The 14,859-nt window shown below is 32.8% G+C and overlaps 1 protein-coding gene across 3 annotated transcripts in view; it reads left to right on the top strand.

Annotated features, from left to right (window-relative positions):
- Window positions 1-1,421: 1,421 nt before the first annotated feature.
- Window positions 1,422-14,859, top strand: part of LOC106466908 (transcription intermediary factor 1-alpha-like) — a 67,813-nt gene continuing 54,375 nt past the window's right edge. For all 3 annotated transcript variants that reach the window (XM_022394986.1, XM_022394985.1, XM_013927214.2), the window contains exon 1: window positions 1,422-1,777. In XM_022394986.1, the coding sequence (XP_022250694.1) occupies window positions 1,561-1,777 (217 nt within the window). In that variant the 5' untranslated portion in view covers window positions 1,422-1,560. The remainder of the gene's footprint in view (window positions 1,778-14,859) is intronic.

Genomic DNA, 14,859 nt, shown 5'->3' with positions numbered 1-14,859 from the left:
CAGAGGTTTTCCTAAGGATTTTTTCAACTGTACAATTATATTTTAACTTCATAATTGTTTAATACATGACGCCTTATTGCACCTAATATATATAAAGGCCTAGTAACAAATGATCCAAATAAAGAATATTCTAGTAAATACATTTATCTATCAACTCTGGAATGGAATTTTATAATCTTAAATATGTTTTTTTATATATTTATCCACTTGAAGTTACTTAAATAGGTGAACATTAGGAAAACCTTTGCTCAATTTCTTAAATAAAAAAGAACGAAAGAATGCCATACACACTTAATAAACTTTAAACATTTAACAGTTTTGGCGAATGTTTTTTACGCTGTAATGAGTTAACAGTTCAAATAATTGATACATACCAAGGCCACACAGTGTTAATAATTACAAAAATCTATATAAATATAATATTACTGCCTGTTGTCTGTCCATATAACTGTTTCGCAGGATGTGGATGGATCTTCACCAAAATTGGTATAGTGGTTCATTAGGTCCATGAGAAGATGCGTACAAATTTTCAGGTTTGCATTTTGCGTTTTTTGAGTCCAGGCGGAGATACATGCAAACTTGCGATTTCACATTTTTTGTTTTGCAGTTTTTATGGGTTTTTTTTGCGTTTTTTTTACAATTACGTATAAGGGAAGTAGTTTTTCTTGTCCTAAGATAACTTTCCATTAATCATGAATTTACACAACTTTCGTACAGGGGACGGGTAATCCAGCTAGTTATGAAATATTTTATGACGAAAAGTTAAATAAAAAATATGAACAAAATAGCAAGAATGTATTAAAAATTCACAAATGAAGTATTATGAATATTATTCCAACCTTAGAGCCATAAAGAAGGTATCGTATTTAGTTTGTACGTTTCATCTGTTCTTTGAACTGTTTCTTTTGTAGTCAGCAGCAATAAAAACTAAAATTTATTCGCATATATAAACAGCATTCATGGTTACGAATTTCATAGTTTTTTAAAATTAATTGCTATATATTTACGAAATTGTCAAGATATATTTTATAGTAGTAAAAATTTATCTTATTTTTGTGAAGTACTAACTTGTACAAAATCCAACGTACTTTTGTCATATATATATTCATATTATTTTTTATGCTTAGTGATTTTATTTAGTTTTATTACTATCTATCAATGACATTTATACATCAAGTATAATTATTTAATACAAGATCTAGATCTATAAGCAATTCGTTCGGGTATACTAAGCTTAATTCCGATGTTTATATGTATCGTTATTAATTTTCCAGACTTTGTTCATTTCATCGGGATGAAATATACTTTACTCACTGTGATTAGCTCTTTTGACAACAGATGGCGTTTCGTACTCAGATGGGGGATCATAGCGGATACGCTTTGAAGGAGTTTGTAAGCGACATTTGTAATGGGGGGAGCTAGCGTAGGTTGTATGGTAAGTTTAGTTTAACGTGGTATTCTGCGTCGGGGGATAAAGAACCTAACTTACTAGCATTGGTAAAACTACGGAATTGTTGTGCGATTTGCCGTGTTAGCCATAACGGCAAAATACACGTAACAATGGAGAATAACGATAATGATTCTACACCAGAAATTGAACAAGTGAGTGGTAACGAAACACCAGAATGGGTGGATTCAAAATGTGTTTTCTGCAAGCAAGAACTGAAAGAGGGCAACGAGCCAAGGTTGCTGCCTTGCCTCCATGGTGCGTGTAAGGCTTGTGTTTCGGCCGAATCGGTGCCCAGCCCCGCGTCCGTTTCGAACTACTCGACGCCTGGTAAGTGTGTGAGAGCAGGAAGTTATCGTCCTTCTGTAGGCTATATATAGGCTAGGAAAGTAGGCTTAACGACCAAATACGTTGTACTAAACACTGATTTTCGTTCCGAAACGGTTTGAATAGCATTTACGCCACTTTAGACCCAGGCAAATCTTAGAGTAAACATATTTTTTTAGAGATGATTTTTAAAATTATATTTAAAATAATTTTTCTGACTTTAATATTTTAGTAATCATGCTAATATAAATTTATTGTACAACAAAACTGTTTCAGAAAAATTAAAAGGTAGTTTAACTTTAAAAGTCTGTTGTAGGCTATAACAAATTTTTAACTTACTTTATAGTTGTCATGTTCCACTTCCACTAACTGAATAAGTCGAATAAAATTGTATTACTCAAAATTTGTATTTTGAATATGATGAATATAATTGTGCAGTATGTTATTTTTAAAAAATCAGTAGAATTATTTATGAAGACGTCATAAAGCTTGGAAATAAGTTATATAGTTTCAAATTGGAGTCATAGAACAAGAAGTTAGGCCTACAAGCGTTTTTTTTATTACAAATTTGGTCGTTAATTCTTAAAATAATATAGTTATAATTTGATTTTAATTATTGTTAAAATATTTTGCATTAAAGTACATTACTGACAAATTCTAATTTTACTTTCTAATTTTAATCGGTTTAATGCGAAAGCTTGTGTGTTTCTTATTACATATTACCACACAATGTACTATTTATGCTTTTGTCACCCGGGGGTGTCGAACCCAGTTTTCAGTGTTATAAGACCTTAGACTTGCCGCAAAAATAATAATAGTATGCTTAGACTTCACAAAATTTAATTTTGTGTATTTCCAACGCTAAAACAGCAGCAACAACAAATTTATTAAATTATTATAAATGTCAGGATATAAAAGTTTTTTTAAAGGATAGTTTAATATGCTTGAAAGTTGAGTATGTATGAGTCCATTTACTGAAAAAACTCAACAAAATTTTATATTCGCTTTTAGTGTTACTGAACTGCAAGTCTGATATTCCATGATCAATCGAAACAAGCGAATAATTCGTTTTTATGCTTGAGCTCTAATACCTTACTGACTGAAATTTCTGTTTTTTCCTCCCTCTCTTCAGTAATTTTTAAGTCCGTACAACAATTAATTTTCAGATATATTATCTTCCTAATCGAACACTGGGGAGTCATGGATAGTACTTTTTAGTGGTGGACACCGTTAGTTAGTGGCATTCTATTAAAGGGGATAATTTCAGGATTGGTAAGTTAAGTAAAAATTATTTGATAAAAATAACACCTGTAATTAATTATATTTGTCATACGACATTGTCTACCAGTGGGATAGCGGTAACTTTACAGACTTTACAACGCCAAAATCTGGAGTTCTATCCCCGCTGTGGCTTTGCTCTACAACAAACAAACATAGGACATTAATATTAGACTTATTATATTTTTTAACATTGCATTATTTATCTAGTCCCTTAGGGATTTTCAAGAATTAGAAGAGCATAAAATAATAGTATTCCAACCACACTATGTTCGCCATGACCAAAATAATAATAGGTACTAAAGTCGTATGACAAGTACAATTAATTATAATCGTGCTTTGCCAGCTTGTAAAAGGCGTTCACGCCATAACAAAAGTAACACTTATTCATGTATTAGGAGTAAATATTGCTCTAGTGTTATAATATGATATCTCGTGTGTTTTTAGTTTAAATACGAAACTTGCTGAAAATTTGTAATTTATATTACTTACTTCAAGCTTAATAAAACCCATCAATCGTATGTGCATGGCCGCCTATTTTAGAAGTTCTTTTGGGTTTCCAAAATCACAGTGACCTATTGGTAACGTATAATGTTAACATATGGTTGAATATCATCTCGTCCAATGGAGTGTACCATCACCATTAAAATTGGTAATTTTGCTTAGAAAGTGGTTTTGGTACAATACCGTAACAGTGATAGTAGTATAAGTTAACCTAGACGTCTGTAGCAAGTCTCTTCGCCCGTTTCTTCTCTGCTACATTGTTGACATTATGGCTCCTTGAAAACTAACTTTGCTTTAGAGAAATTCTTTCTTTTCTTTTTTGTTGGTATACCCACACGAAAAATTGGCCCTTAATATGACAACAATACATAGTCTATTGTCATTAACCAGCCGACTTATAACGAATTTATAATGTATCCTTCAAAGTTAACACTTGTATTTTGTTTTTAATTTTTCAGTTCGAAAAACAAAAGAGAAAAATAATAATAAAAAAGCAGTAATCTCATCAATTTATAATTTAACACAAATGCGACAATATTGATGTCCTATATTGAATAATATAAGGTTAGGAACTATAAAATACGAATTACTTAGTGGTTTCATCGTAGTAAGCCCAAAATTCTCCGTCCATGAGAGAAATTCCAATAATATGATGCTAAAATCCAAAAGTGAAAATTAGATTTCGAATGTTTCTTTAATTTGATGGAGACGTTATACATGTGTCATATTTTGGTAAGACTTGGATACCAGAAAATGTAGCACTACACCACTGGACACATCATTAAGATCACATTAGGCATAAGAAAGCCTTATTACATAATATAGTATTATAAGACAACAAGGAGCTGTTGGTCAAATTAGGCCTAAACTGAATTATTCACTAAACTAAAATAAACAACAACAAAAAACGAACACACCTCAAAGACCGCCCTTATCATTCAAATATTTATCCAGCTTATCATTGATCTTCCTTAAATTAACTATATCCAGCACATCCAGAGGTCAACCATCCTGTTAGAAATATAAAGCTGTTTTAGCTGAAGATGGCTTCTTCCCTGTCAAAATTTATATTTGTGTCCTGTAGTCTTACCATTCTCATTATTAAATTGAAAAAAATATTATGCATAAAAACTATAAATTCCCCCTAACAATATTGAACATCTCAATCAGATCCCCTCTAATTCTTATGTTTTTGAAGATAAAACAAATTCAGAGATCTTAACCTGTCCTTATATGATAACATTTCCATACCAGGTATCATCCTAGTAGCCCTTCTCAAAATCCTTTCTAACAATTCAGTGTCCTCTCTGAATGAAGAGAATACTCCAAATGTGGCCTAATCAATGATCTATACAGTGGCATTACGGATTTCGATACCCGTGGTGAGTAGAGCCCAGATAGCCCATTGTGTAGCTTTGTGCTTGGAACTACAAAAACAAAACAAAACACAATGGCACTATAATCTCTTTAGACCTGTATTCAATATTTCTGTAGATACAACCTAAAATCCTATTTGCCCTGCCACTAGCAACAACACATCACTTGGATGACGTAAGAGATTGATCAACCAGAACACCAAGATCATTTTCTTCCATAAAACTATTAATGTTATTTCCATCAAGATTTTACTATAATTCAAATAGTGATATCCTACATGCATTACCTTGCGTTTATTATAAATAATAGCCACCTGCTGTTTATTCGCCCAACTTACCAAATAATCCAAACCCTTTTGTAAGGCAGTAGCATCCCCCCTGGCAGCTAGCAACACACAAAACTTTAGTGCCATCAACAAATTTAAATAATCTGTTGACCATTCCTTCATATTTATCGTTCGTGTAAATTAAAAAGAGCAACGTTCTAACACGAGCTCTGAGGTATTCCACACGTGACATTAATCCAGTTTGACTGAACTCCATTTACAGCGGTATCATGACATTTCACTGTTGACATATGACTGCCGGTGCATTTTACTACCGGTAAATAATTATGTTCTCAAAAAAAAAAACCCTAGCACACTAATGACTTTATTCTCAATAATTACAGTAAACTAATAAATTATCGCACTAAACTCGATGAAAATAAAATTGAAAAATAAAGTAATTGGATGAGTTACCGGAAAAACATAATAATAAAGTAATTGAATAATTTGATGGAAAAAAAAAAGGCTATCACTATACAGCACATCCGTGCACTATTAGTTGTTTGCACGGGTACAACTTTTATGACGTAATTTTCGTGTTCAAAGTTTCTTGAAATAATAATGGATGCTTTTATAATATTCCGGTAATATAATTTCTATAAAATTTTTAGACTTTAAAAATAAAAGAAGTAATTTCTGCATCTCTTTACCGGTAGTGAAATGTACCGGCAGTCGTTTACTACGGTAGTGAAATGTCGTTGAACCATTTATAACAACCCCTGCTTTCTTCATTGTAGCTGGTTTTATATCTAATGAACCAACGTATACCCCACGTCCACATGAGATAACTTTTTAAACAATCATTCCCTTCTCAAAATCCAGATATATACCAAATCATACAATGTCAAAAGATTAGTAAGGCAAGATTGAAACCGCGCTGACCACCCAACTGAATTTGCGAAGCAATTACGACTACCTAAAGGCTGCAGTTCTGAGCAAATTCTTCGGGTCATTGGTTTGTATTATAGAGGGAGGGAAGACAAAGAAGAACCCCACTTTTATACTGTATACACACGTCATTCACAATAATAAAGCCAAATGTTTTTTGGCCCCAAATCTCGCCCATAGTCTGTATGTTGTTTTGTTACACAAAAGACTACCTGCATAAGTCCGTCCCTAATTTTAAACTGATAAACTAAAGAGAAGGTATCTAGTCAGCAACACCCACCGCCAAATCTTGAGTTATTTTCTTCTAATCGAATGGTTGGATTCCCCCACCACTTTTATAGCGCACACATGGGCTCAAAGTGCGGAGTACATTTTTTGTTGGAACGAGCTGCGAACCACGAATCTTCGGATTCACAGTCCGAGTACGCCAACCGCTAGGCCTGTAGGGATAGTAGTGGTTCCTAGTTGGCGACTCATTCCAACAACAAAAAAAATACTGTTTGAAATACATTTATATGCTGCTAATGTATGTAAGTATTATGTATTTCGTAAGTGATATGTATTTGAGTATTGGTTAAATCGTTTACCTTGTTTGTGAATAACGTATAATGTCTTGTAATATTCACGAAACGTCGTTCTTCAGTTTGAGTGTTTACATCATTCAACAATACGGCTAAGACATAACAACATATTGTTGCCAATTGATTAAAATCAATTATTTCATTTGTCACATTCCGGTGATGTGCAGAATACGAGTTTTAGAAACACAGTTAGGCTTCTACATTCACATAAAATTGAATCTCTGCCAATATTCCTTATTATCAATTCACATACAGATGTTGTAGAATTTCATTATGCTATATTGGATTTGTAAACATTTCTTTATAGTGAACAAAGCCAAAGAAGTGTATTCAAATAAACACAGTAAAACAGGTTTAACAACTCGAACCTGTTCGTATTTATTACATTAACCTTAAGAGGGAAGAACATAAATATGCGTATTACAAATGTGCATGTTATTCATACTGAATTATTTGAATCTTAGATTTATTTGTGGTTTTATTCAGGGGTGAAATTCTGCCGGTACTGAGTACCGAAACTTATTTTTTAAGGAGGTACTAGTACCGGCACGTATTTTTTAAGGAGGTACTAGTACCGGCACGTATTTTTTAAGGCGGTACTAGTACCGGGACTTATTTGAGCTGCTTTTTCGGATGCGCTTACATTCCACTGTTCCGCCAGAAAGCGTTTATTCACTGACGCTCAAATTGTCGTGTTTTTTTTATTCTTACACGTAGATTTTTTTCTTTTTTCAAAAATAGGTCAATTTTACCCAGCTGAGTATCACTTCTTTTTTTTTAAAGTTTCACCCCTCGTTGTATTCCAAACAACAGAAAAAAGATCTTCAGCCTAATGGTAAAAAGTATAGTCGAAAGTACGTTTCATAGTAGTGGTCCTTAATTATTTTCCACACTAAATCACTTAATTTAGATGATGACCATAATGCCAAGTATCAGGTCTTCGCCTGGTGAGGAATACATCATACCCCAAATACAGTTTTGTTTCTAGAACCTTGAGAAGAAACAAATAATTTCAGCCATACTCTTATATAAATAGGTTTTCTTCTAAAAGTCCGCAAACAGCGGTATGTCTGCCGACTTACAACGCTAGAAACCGGGTTTCGATACCCGTGGTGGGCAGAGCACAGATAGCCCTTGTGTAGCTTTGTGCATAATAAAAGAAAATCTTCTAAAAAAAACGTAAAAACAAACACAATTTTTAACAGTATATAAATTATGTTATACAGTGTTATGATTATATTATATAATGTCTTTATATACTGCATAAGTTATAATTGTATATACGCTGGTCAAATATATGCATGTAAAACTTTTTCAGTTGTTCGTGCTGTATACATTTTCGTATGACGTTATATATTTATCAAAAATAAGTTACAAATAATTTTATTTTAATGACTAAATGTAATAATACACAAAGGAAAATCGATTTTGGACTTCTTTTACCGACTGTTTAGTGTGTTAGCGTTTGCTACGCAAGCTGGTTGCGATAAACCTGATAATCATTACAGAATCCTGATACAGCAGTAGACTGAGCAAGATAAGCCTGATAAGGCTTCAGTCAACAGTGGGGAGGTTTACCATGTGTCGTGTGAACTTCGATCAAAGTAAAACTTCTTTGTGTCTGTTTTAGTTATCGCCCCCTTGTCAAACTTTACTGAATAACGTACGGCCTCTCGACCCAAAACAAACATGTTGCATCATAGGAGTTTCTTTTATTTCAGGAACTTCGTGAAATCCGCAGACGATCAGAAGTTTAGGGTGTTTTATATTATAATTGTGCTTAAATCCTTTGGTATTTGAGATTTTTTTAAATATGGATATTATTTTGTATATGTTATATGTGTTGAAACTACACAACATTGACGAACGTAGTTGGAATTTCGTTTTCAGTAAAGTTATTTATATAATGGATTTTTTTATTTATAAAATTATTTCACGAAAGCAATCGTTTGGTTACTAGATTTGCGTTATACCCTATATATTTTTTTTTAACTGAAGAGCGTCTTGACGACAACTTTATTGGTAAATATTATGCCACAGCAAATAATCCTGAACACGTTTGGTTTACGATGCTAAAAATGTAGAAAACTTTGACTTAAATTGAGAGAATGTATGAAGGCATTTCGGGAGATTTAGAAACCTTAGTGAATTATTTAAAATTACGTCAATGTAACGGACACTCGCATTGTAAATGTTTGTTTGTTTGTTTTTAATTATGCACAAAGCTACACAAGGGCTATCTGTGCTCTGCCCACCACGGGTATCGAAACTCGGATTCTAGCGTTGTAAGTCCGTAGACATACCGCTGTGCCACTGGGGGGGGGGCACTGTAAATGTAATAATAATATTGTAATATGTATTTTCAATTAAATACTGTAAAATAAATTTAATTTCTTTTGGGTTATTTGGTAAGTCCAACCCACTTAATGAGAACGAAAGCATTTTATTTTTTTGAATATAAGCTCTAAAATTAATTAATTAATATAGGCTTAACTTCACAAAATAATTACGCATCAATGGAAATTTTCTCGTGTCTGTATTTCATCATTGAAAACACAAAAAACACATTAAGTATTTATAAAACTGAAGTAACAGACAATCCAACTAATAAACTCGTTAATATTCAAATCAGCCACCGTAAGAGACCCACCGCTCAATCAACGGCCTTGCCTAACTCACATTTTTATATCATTCAAATCGTTTTTTACAATTTCAAGAAATTTCCAAACAATTAGCTGCATGTTCATCTCCCGACTAAAATACAATATTAAAAACGTATAGATTATAAACAACAACATAACCTACAACACTGCCTTCTACCTGCATTGTAAAGAAAAAAAAACCTGTATAACCTTATTACACACAAAAAGTAATAGTACATTAAACTTTAAATTAACTCTTGACAATGAGTGATATTAATATTCATAAGTATAGATATTACAATCATTAAAACTGAATTTGGTTACCAATTTTTTTTTCTTCTCATTCCCTATTCCTAAACTGTTCAATCACCAAATCTTATTTTGATTTTTAATTTCTCTGTGACTATGATATGAAGATCAAATGACATCTTGACCTCTATTAGTACTTGCTGCCTTGTTGCATCAATGAAATTTACTGGAATCTCCATCCTTACTGACACTCTGGAAGTGGTCTCAACAGGAACCTTCCTTCCTTTTGACAAAGTCTCCTCTGAAGCTAACCCCTTGGTATGACCAAAATAGATGACTTTTGTCTTGGACCACTTGCCTTTCTTGCATTTTGGTTTGTTGTCCTTTTTATCATCCTTGATGTCACTAGAAGTTCAACATCTGATGCTGTAATTGTCATGTATTGCACATGGATTTCTTGGTTGTAGACTGTAAAACTATTTGAAGTACTTATGACCTTACATCTGTGTTTCTGCATGAAGTCAATTTCCAACACACATTCTTTCTTAATGTCAGTTATTCACACATCAATGTCCGTCTAGAAGTTTTTCATAGTAATGCACTTTCATCTCAGTTTGGCAGATGAAGTATTCTCATTTTCAGGATAATGTCTCAGATGTAATGTCCATGTCTTCTAGACTTATAGCAGTTCCATTTGTCTGTTATCCTTTGGGAGGAGTTTTTTACTTCTTATAGGTTTCTGTCTGCAGTTCCTGGCAATACATCCTCTTAACTTACAGTTGAAACATCTTTTGCCCTGTGGTTTACTTCTTCCACTGTGAGTAACCAGCTGTCTAATTAATCTTTTGAGTTCCATATAAGAATTCCATTAGAGCAGGCCTTGACAAATTCTGGGTGCCAGGTCATCATGGCAACTAAAAATGTCATTGTGGCACCTAGTATTTTCTCCCATTTTATTTATGTGTAGGGCTGTGTTAAATAGAACTCAAATCTAGAACAGTTCTGGCTCTTGGAAGTTCTTCAAGTCCTAAATCAAACTTTGTTTCTTGTTTTAACCAATCAGTGTGCATGTTTAGATTCAGATGGGACCAAAGGCAGTTAGTTCAGGCAGTACTATCAAGTGGTTGTTGATATTGTGTGATTGTTAGCTTGCACTTCTTGCTGTGAAAGTAAATAAACATATGTAGCTCCCATTTTCCAGTACAAGTAGTAGTGAAGTTAGGCACCTAGATCTGAAAATATTTGTTGAAGTCTTGATGATTAGAAGGATTGATCTTTCCACACTCTTTGATCTGACAATTCCATAATTCTTTGATGGTAATTTTAGTTGTTTATCTACAACTTTAATTGATTCAAGGACAATTACGAACTAATTGTAAGGCTAATTTCTCAATAGAACTTCCACATAACTAATTGTAAGGCTAATTTCACAATAGAACTTCCACATAACTAATTGTAAGGCTAATTTCACAATAGAACTTCCACATAACTAATTGTAAGGCTAATTTCACAATAGAAATTTAACTTACTTACTAGTTTTCTTTTATGTACATTACCGGTACTTCTTGTATATCTATTGTTTCATTGAAAACACAAATTCAATATTCAAAAAACTGAAGTAACTGACCAACAAACTCACCAACTCAGTAATCACTCAACCACAGAAATAGACTCATTACTAAATCAACAATCTTTTCAAGTCTCACCTAATATGTGTTTTATATCATTCAAATCCTTCACTATGCTCCAAAGAAAGTTCCAGACATTTAGATAAAATCTTATCTTATCAAAACTCCCTCTTGCCAACATTATCACAAATAGCCTAGAAGCTTTTAAGCTTCTCAGCACAGACTATAATATTTGTAAAGAAGTATTTAATTCAGTGTGTTTTTAACAGGACAGATAAATTCTTACAAGACTTTAATTTGAAGAACTTGTAATAACTCATGCATGGCATTTTAATCAGAGTTTTCACTTATTGAGCATGGGATAAGCTTATTACTTCCATCTTAGTATGTAGTATTTGTCAGACTATTATGTGTGAGTAATACTGATAAACACAAGAAAGTTTGGGACACATATCTGTGTGGGTGATGACAGCTGTAATGCTACGACTAAAACTAGAGTGACTTCATACTGGGCAAGTCTCTCTCCAAATTTTGTGCAGGTTCAGCCTAAGAATGACAAGATCTTGTACGTAGGCACCATGCTTAAAACCCGGTTCTGTTTATTCACACCTAAAGTCAGTGGTGAGACAGACAGCATAAATTAGTAGGTACTCAAAACCCAATTCTGGTAATATACAATTTGAAGACTCATTGTTGATGGTGGGTTAGACAGTATTAATTTAGTAGGCACCCATGCTCCAAACCCAGTTCTGTTTATATACAACACAAAGACTTATTATTGATGTTGGGTGAGACAATATGATTTATAAGTTGCTATTTTACTAATTTTCTGACAACTGACACAGTAATGATGTTAGAACTTGGCAGTTTTGTACATGTTAAGTCTCATTTCAAGGTGGGATTTCATGCTATTTTTCATACTTGCAGTATTTTATACAAAACTTTACAAAATAAAATGTCATCTTTATGTAGTTGCTTTCTGTATTATCAGTTCTTTAAAAATTATGTCAAAGTTTCTGACCTCTATAAGAAAATGTTTTAGTGGGGTGTAAACAACAAATCTGAATCAATAATGTATAATGTTATAAACATTTAGAGGTGGCTTGAATGGATAATGAAGAAAAGTTCATTATAAGTGTACAATGTTTCAACAAGATTATGTCATGATCAGGTATAATGTCATGTATATCGTGCTTGGTTAAAATGCTTTTATTACTCTGAAAAACTTATAATACAAGTTACATAGTATTAGTTGAAACATCTTGCTCACGTCTTTGTCATTTTAAACCACCTTCTCCTTTAACTAGGTTCAAATTACCTACCCCAAGGCCTTTTAAAAATGCTTTAGGCTTTCAGAAAAGAAATTTGATTCACAATATTTCTATTATCCATTAAACAATTCTAAGAAAGAACATTTAGCCAAAACAATTATATTAAGTATTAAACTTTAAACATATTTTTTAAAATGTTATACTTGATATGCAAGCTAAAATATACAATAAACTTGATGTTTCAGAGAGAGAGAACTGATTGTCATTATGCTGTTGTGTGAAACTACAAGGGCATCATGAACTTGCTTACTGAGTAAAGAGGCCACGCCCTCTGTTAGGGTTCAACAAACTTTATTCTAAAATTTCTAGCATGAATGAAAGACTTGATCACAAATATTTTGCTCACTTTTTGTTTCTAATTTTTGCATATATATAATACATCTTATTTAAATGGTTTCTTATGTTCTTTAGAGTTGATCATTCTGTTGTTTTAACCATAATTTTTATATATATTTTATGACAAAGAACAAATGCAGTGTCTGACATTCTCTGTCATTAAATAAATCAAGTTGTACAGCATAAGTACTCATATTACTTGAAACTTTACTATCTTTCACTGATTGTCTGTGTTTTAATTAATTTAAAGTCATAAGGTCATTTTAAGTGGGCTGTTCTAAACAAGAAAATGTATATAGCAAGTTTCTGTAGAGTGTTCAGGCTTTAATTAACAATAACTCTTCACAAATAAAATAACCTATAGAGTAGTTTTTAAAAATTATGAAGTTTTCTTTTTTTTTTTAACAAAAAAGAAAGGAACAAAAGTTAGTTGTTGAATAAGATCTACACTTTTAGAGAAAATACTTTCTTAAATTAAAGTGGTTTCCTAGACAGGATTCCAGAGCTGTAGAGAAGGATTGAGAATGTATTTAAACAGACACTAAACTAAAGGAAACGTATGGTTAGACAGTATTAAAGCCTTTACTAAATTGAAAGCTTGTGTTTGATGCTAGTTACTTTAAGTACCTGAGATAGTATTTGATTAGACAAATAGTTATAAGTCTACCAATAATACCTAAGTAGACAGAAGGCTAGAGGAGTCACTTGGAAACAGATGTTGTTCACTAGACACAAAGACAGAGGAAGTAGGTAGATTGACAAATTGATAACAGGAAGTAACAGGATAAACAGAATGACAAAGGAAGTGGCTGGATAAACAGAAAGACAAAGGAAGTGGCTGGATAAGCAGAAAGACAAAGGAAGTGGCTGGATAAACAGAAAGACAAAGGTTTCAGAAAGATGTTCCGAAGTTGTCTAGACAAAAGGATAAATGTTGTAGATTAAAAAGAAGGTATTGGCTGAATGAAGGGGGGGGGATGACTGGATAGACAGAAAGACAAAATACTTTTCTAGGTATATGCTAGAAAACCAGAAAAAGTTGTTAATTAAAAGTTAAACCAAGGTCAATAACAAGTTTTATATAACTAGGAGAATCAGCTATTTAGACACAAGACTAGATATAATATACAACATAAGAGAGGAATATCAGGTTAGAAAGAAGACCAGATGAAGCAACTGGCTTCTAAGAAGCTAGTAGTGATGTAGCTGGTTAGAAAGGAGACCAAACGAAATACAGGAGTAGAACAGATGAAGTAGCTAGCAAAACATATGACTGAAAGAAACAGCTGTCTACAGTGTAAAGAAAAAAAAGCTGGTTTAACAGTTAAAAAATATCGTATTAGATAGAATACCAGAGTATAAAGTATAGAGTGTGTTTTACGAAACCAATGAGAGCATTTCTTTGACAAGAATATCGAACCTTGTAACTTCTTTCTTACAAAATCAGAGGATTGAAACCGCTGATTAAAAATTAGTTCTCAGCAACGAGTTGCTCATTTAGAAACCCAAAGGATCGAAACACCTTGTTGACAAAAAAGTATTTGAACCGCTGGTTAGAGAGTATTCCACAGCAATCGGTTGCTTATTTATGAAATCGGAGGACTGAAACCGCTGATTAAAAATTAGTTCTCGGCAACGAGTTGCTCATTTAGAAACCCAAAGGATCGAAACAGCTGGTTGACAAAATTAAAGGATTGAAACCGCTGGTTAGAGAGTATTCCACAGGAATCGGTTGCTTATTTATGAAATCGGAGGACTGAAACCGCCGATTTAAAAAGTGGTTCGTGCCAATCAATTGTTCATTTGTAAAATTAGGGGATTGAAACCGCTGGTTAGAGAGTACTCCAGAGCAATCAGTTGGTCATTTAGAAAACAAAAAGATTGAAACCGCTGGTTGAAAAAATGTTTTTTATTTTTTTTTTTAGAAAGGCTTATTTGTTTGTTTT

This window comes from Limulus polyphemus, unplaced genomic scaffold (assembly GCF_000517525.1).
Source record: "Limulus polyphemus unplaced genomic scaffold, Limulus_polyphemus-2.1.2 Scaffold2420, whole genome shotgun sequence".
NCBI lineage: Eukaryota > Metazoa > Arthropoda > Merostomata > Xiphosura > Limulidae > Limulus > Limulus polyphemus.
Note: the sequence above shows the minus strand (reverse complement) of the source record. Positions and strands in the feature narration are given on the sequence as shown.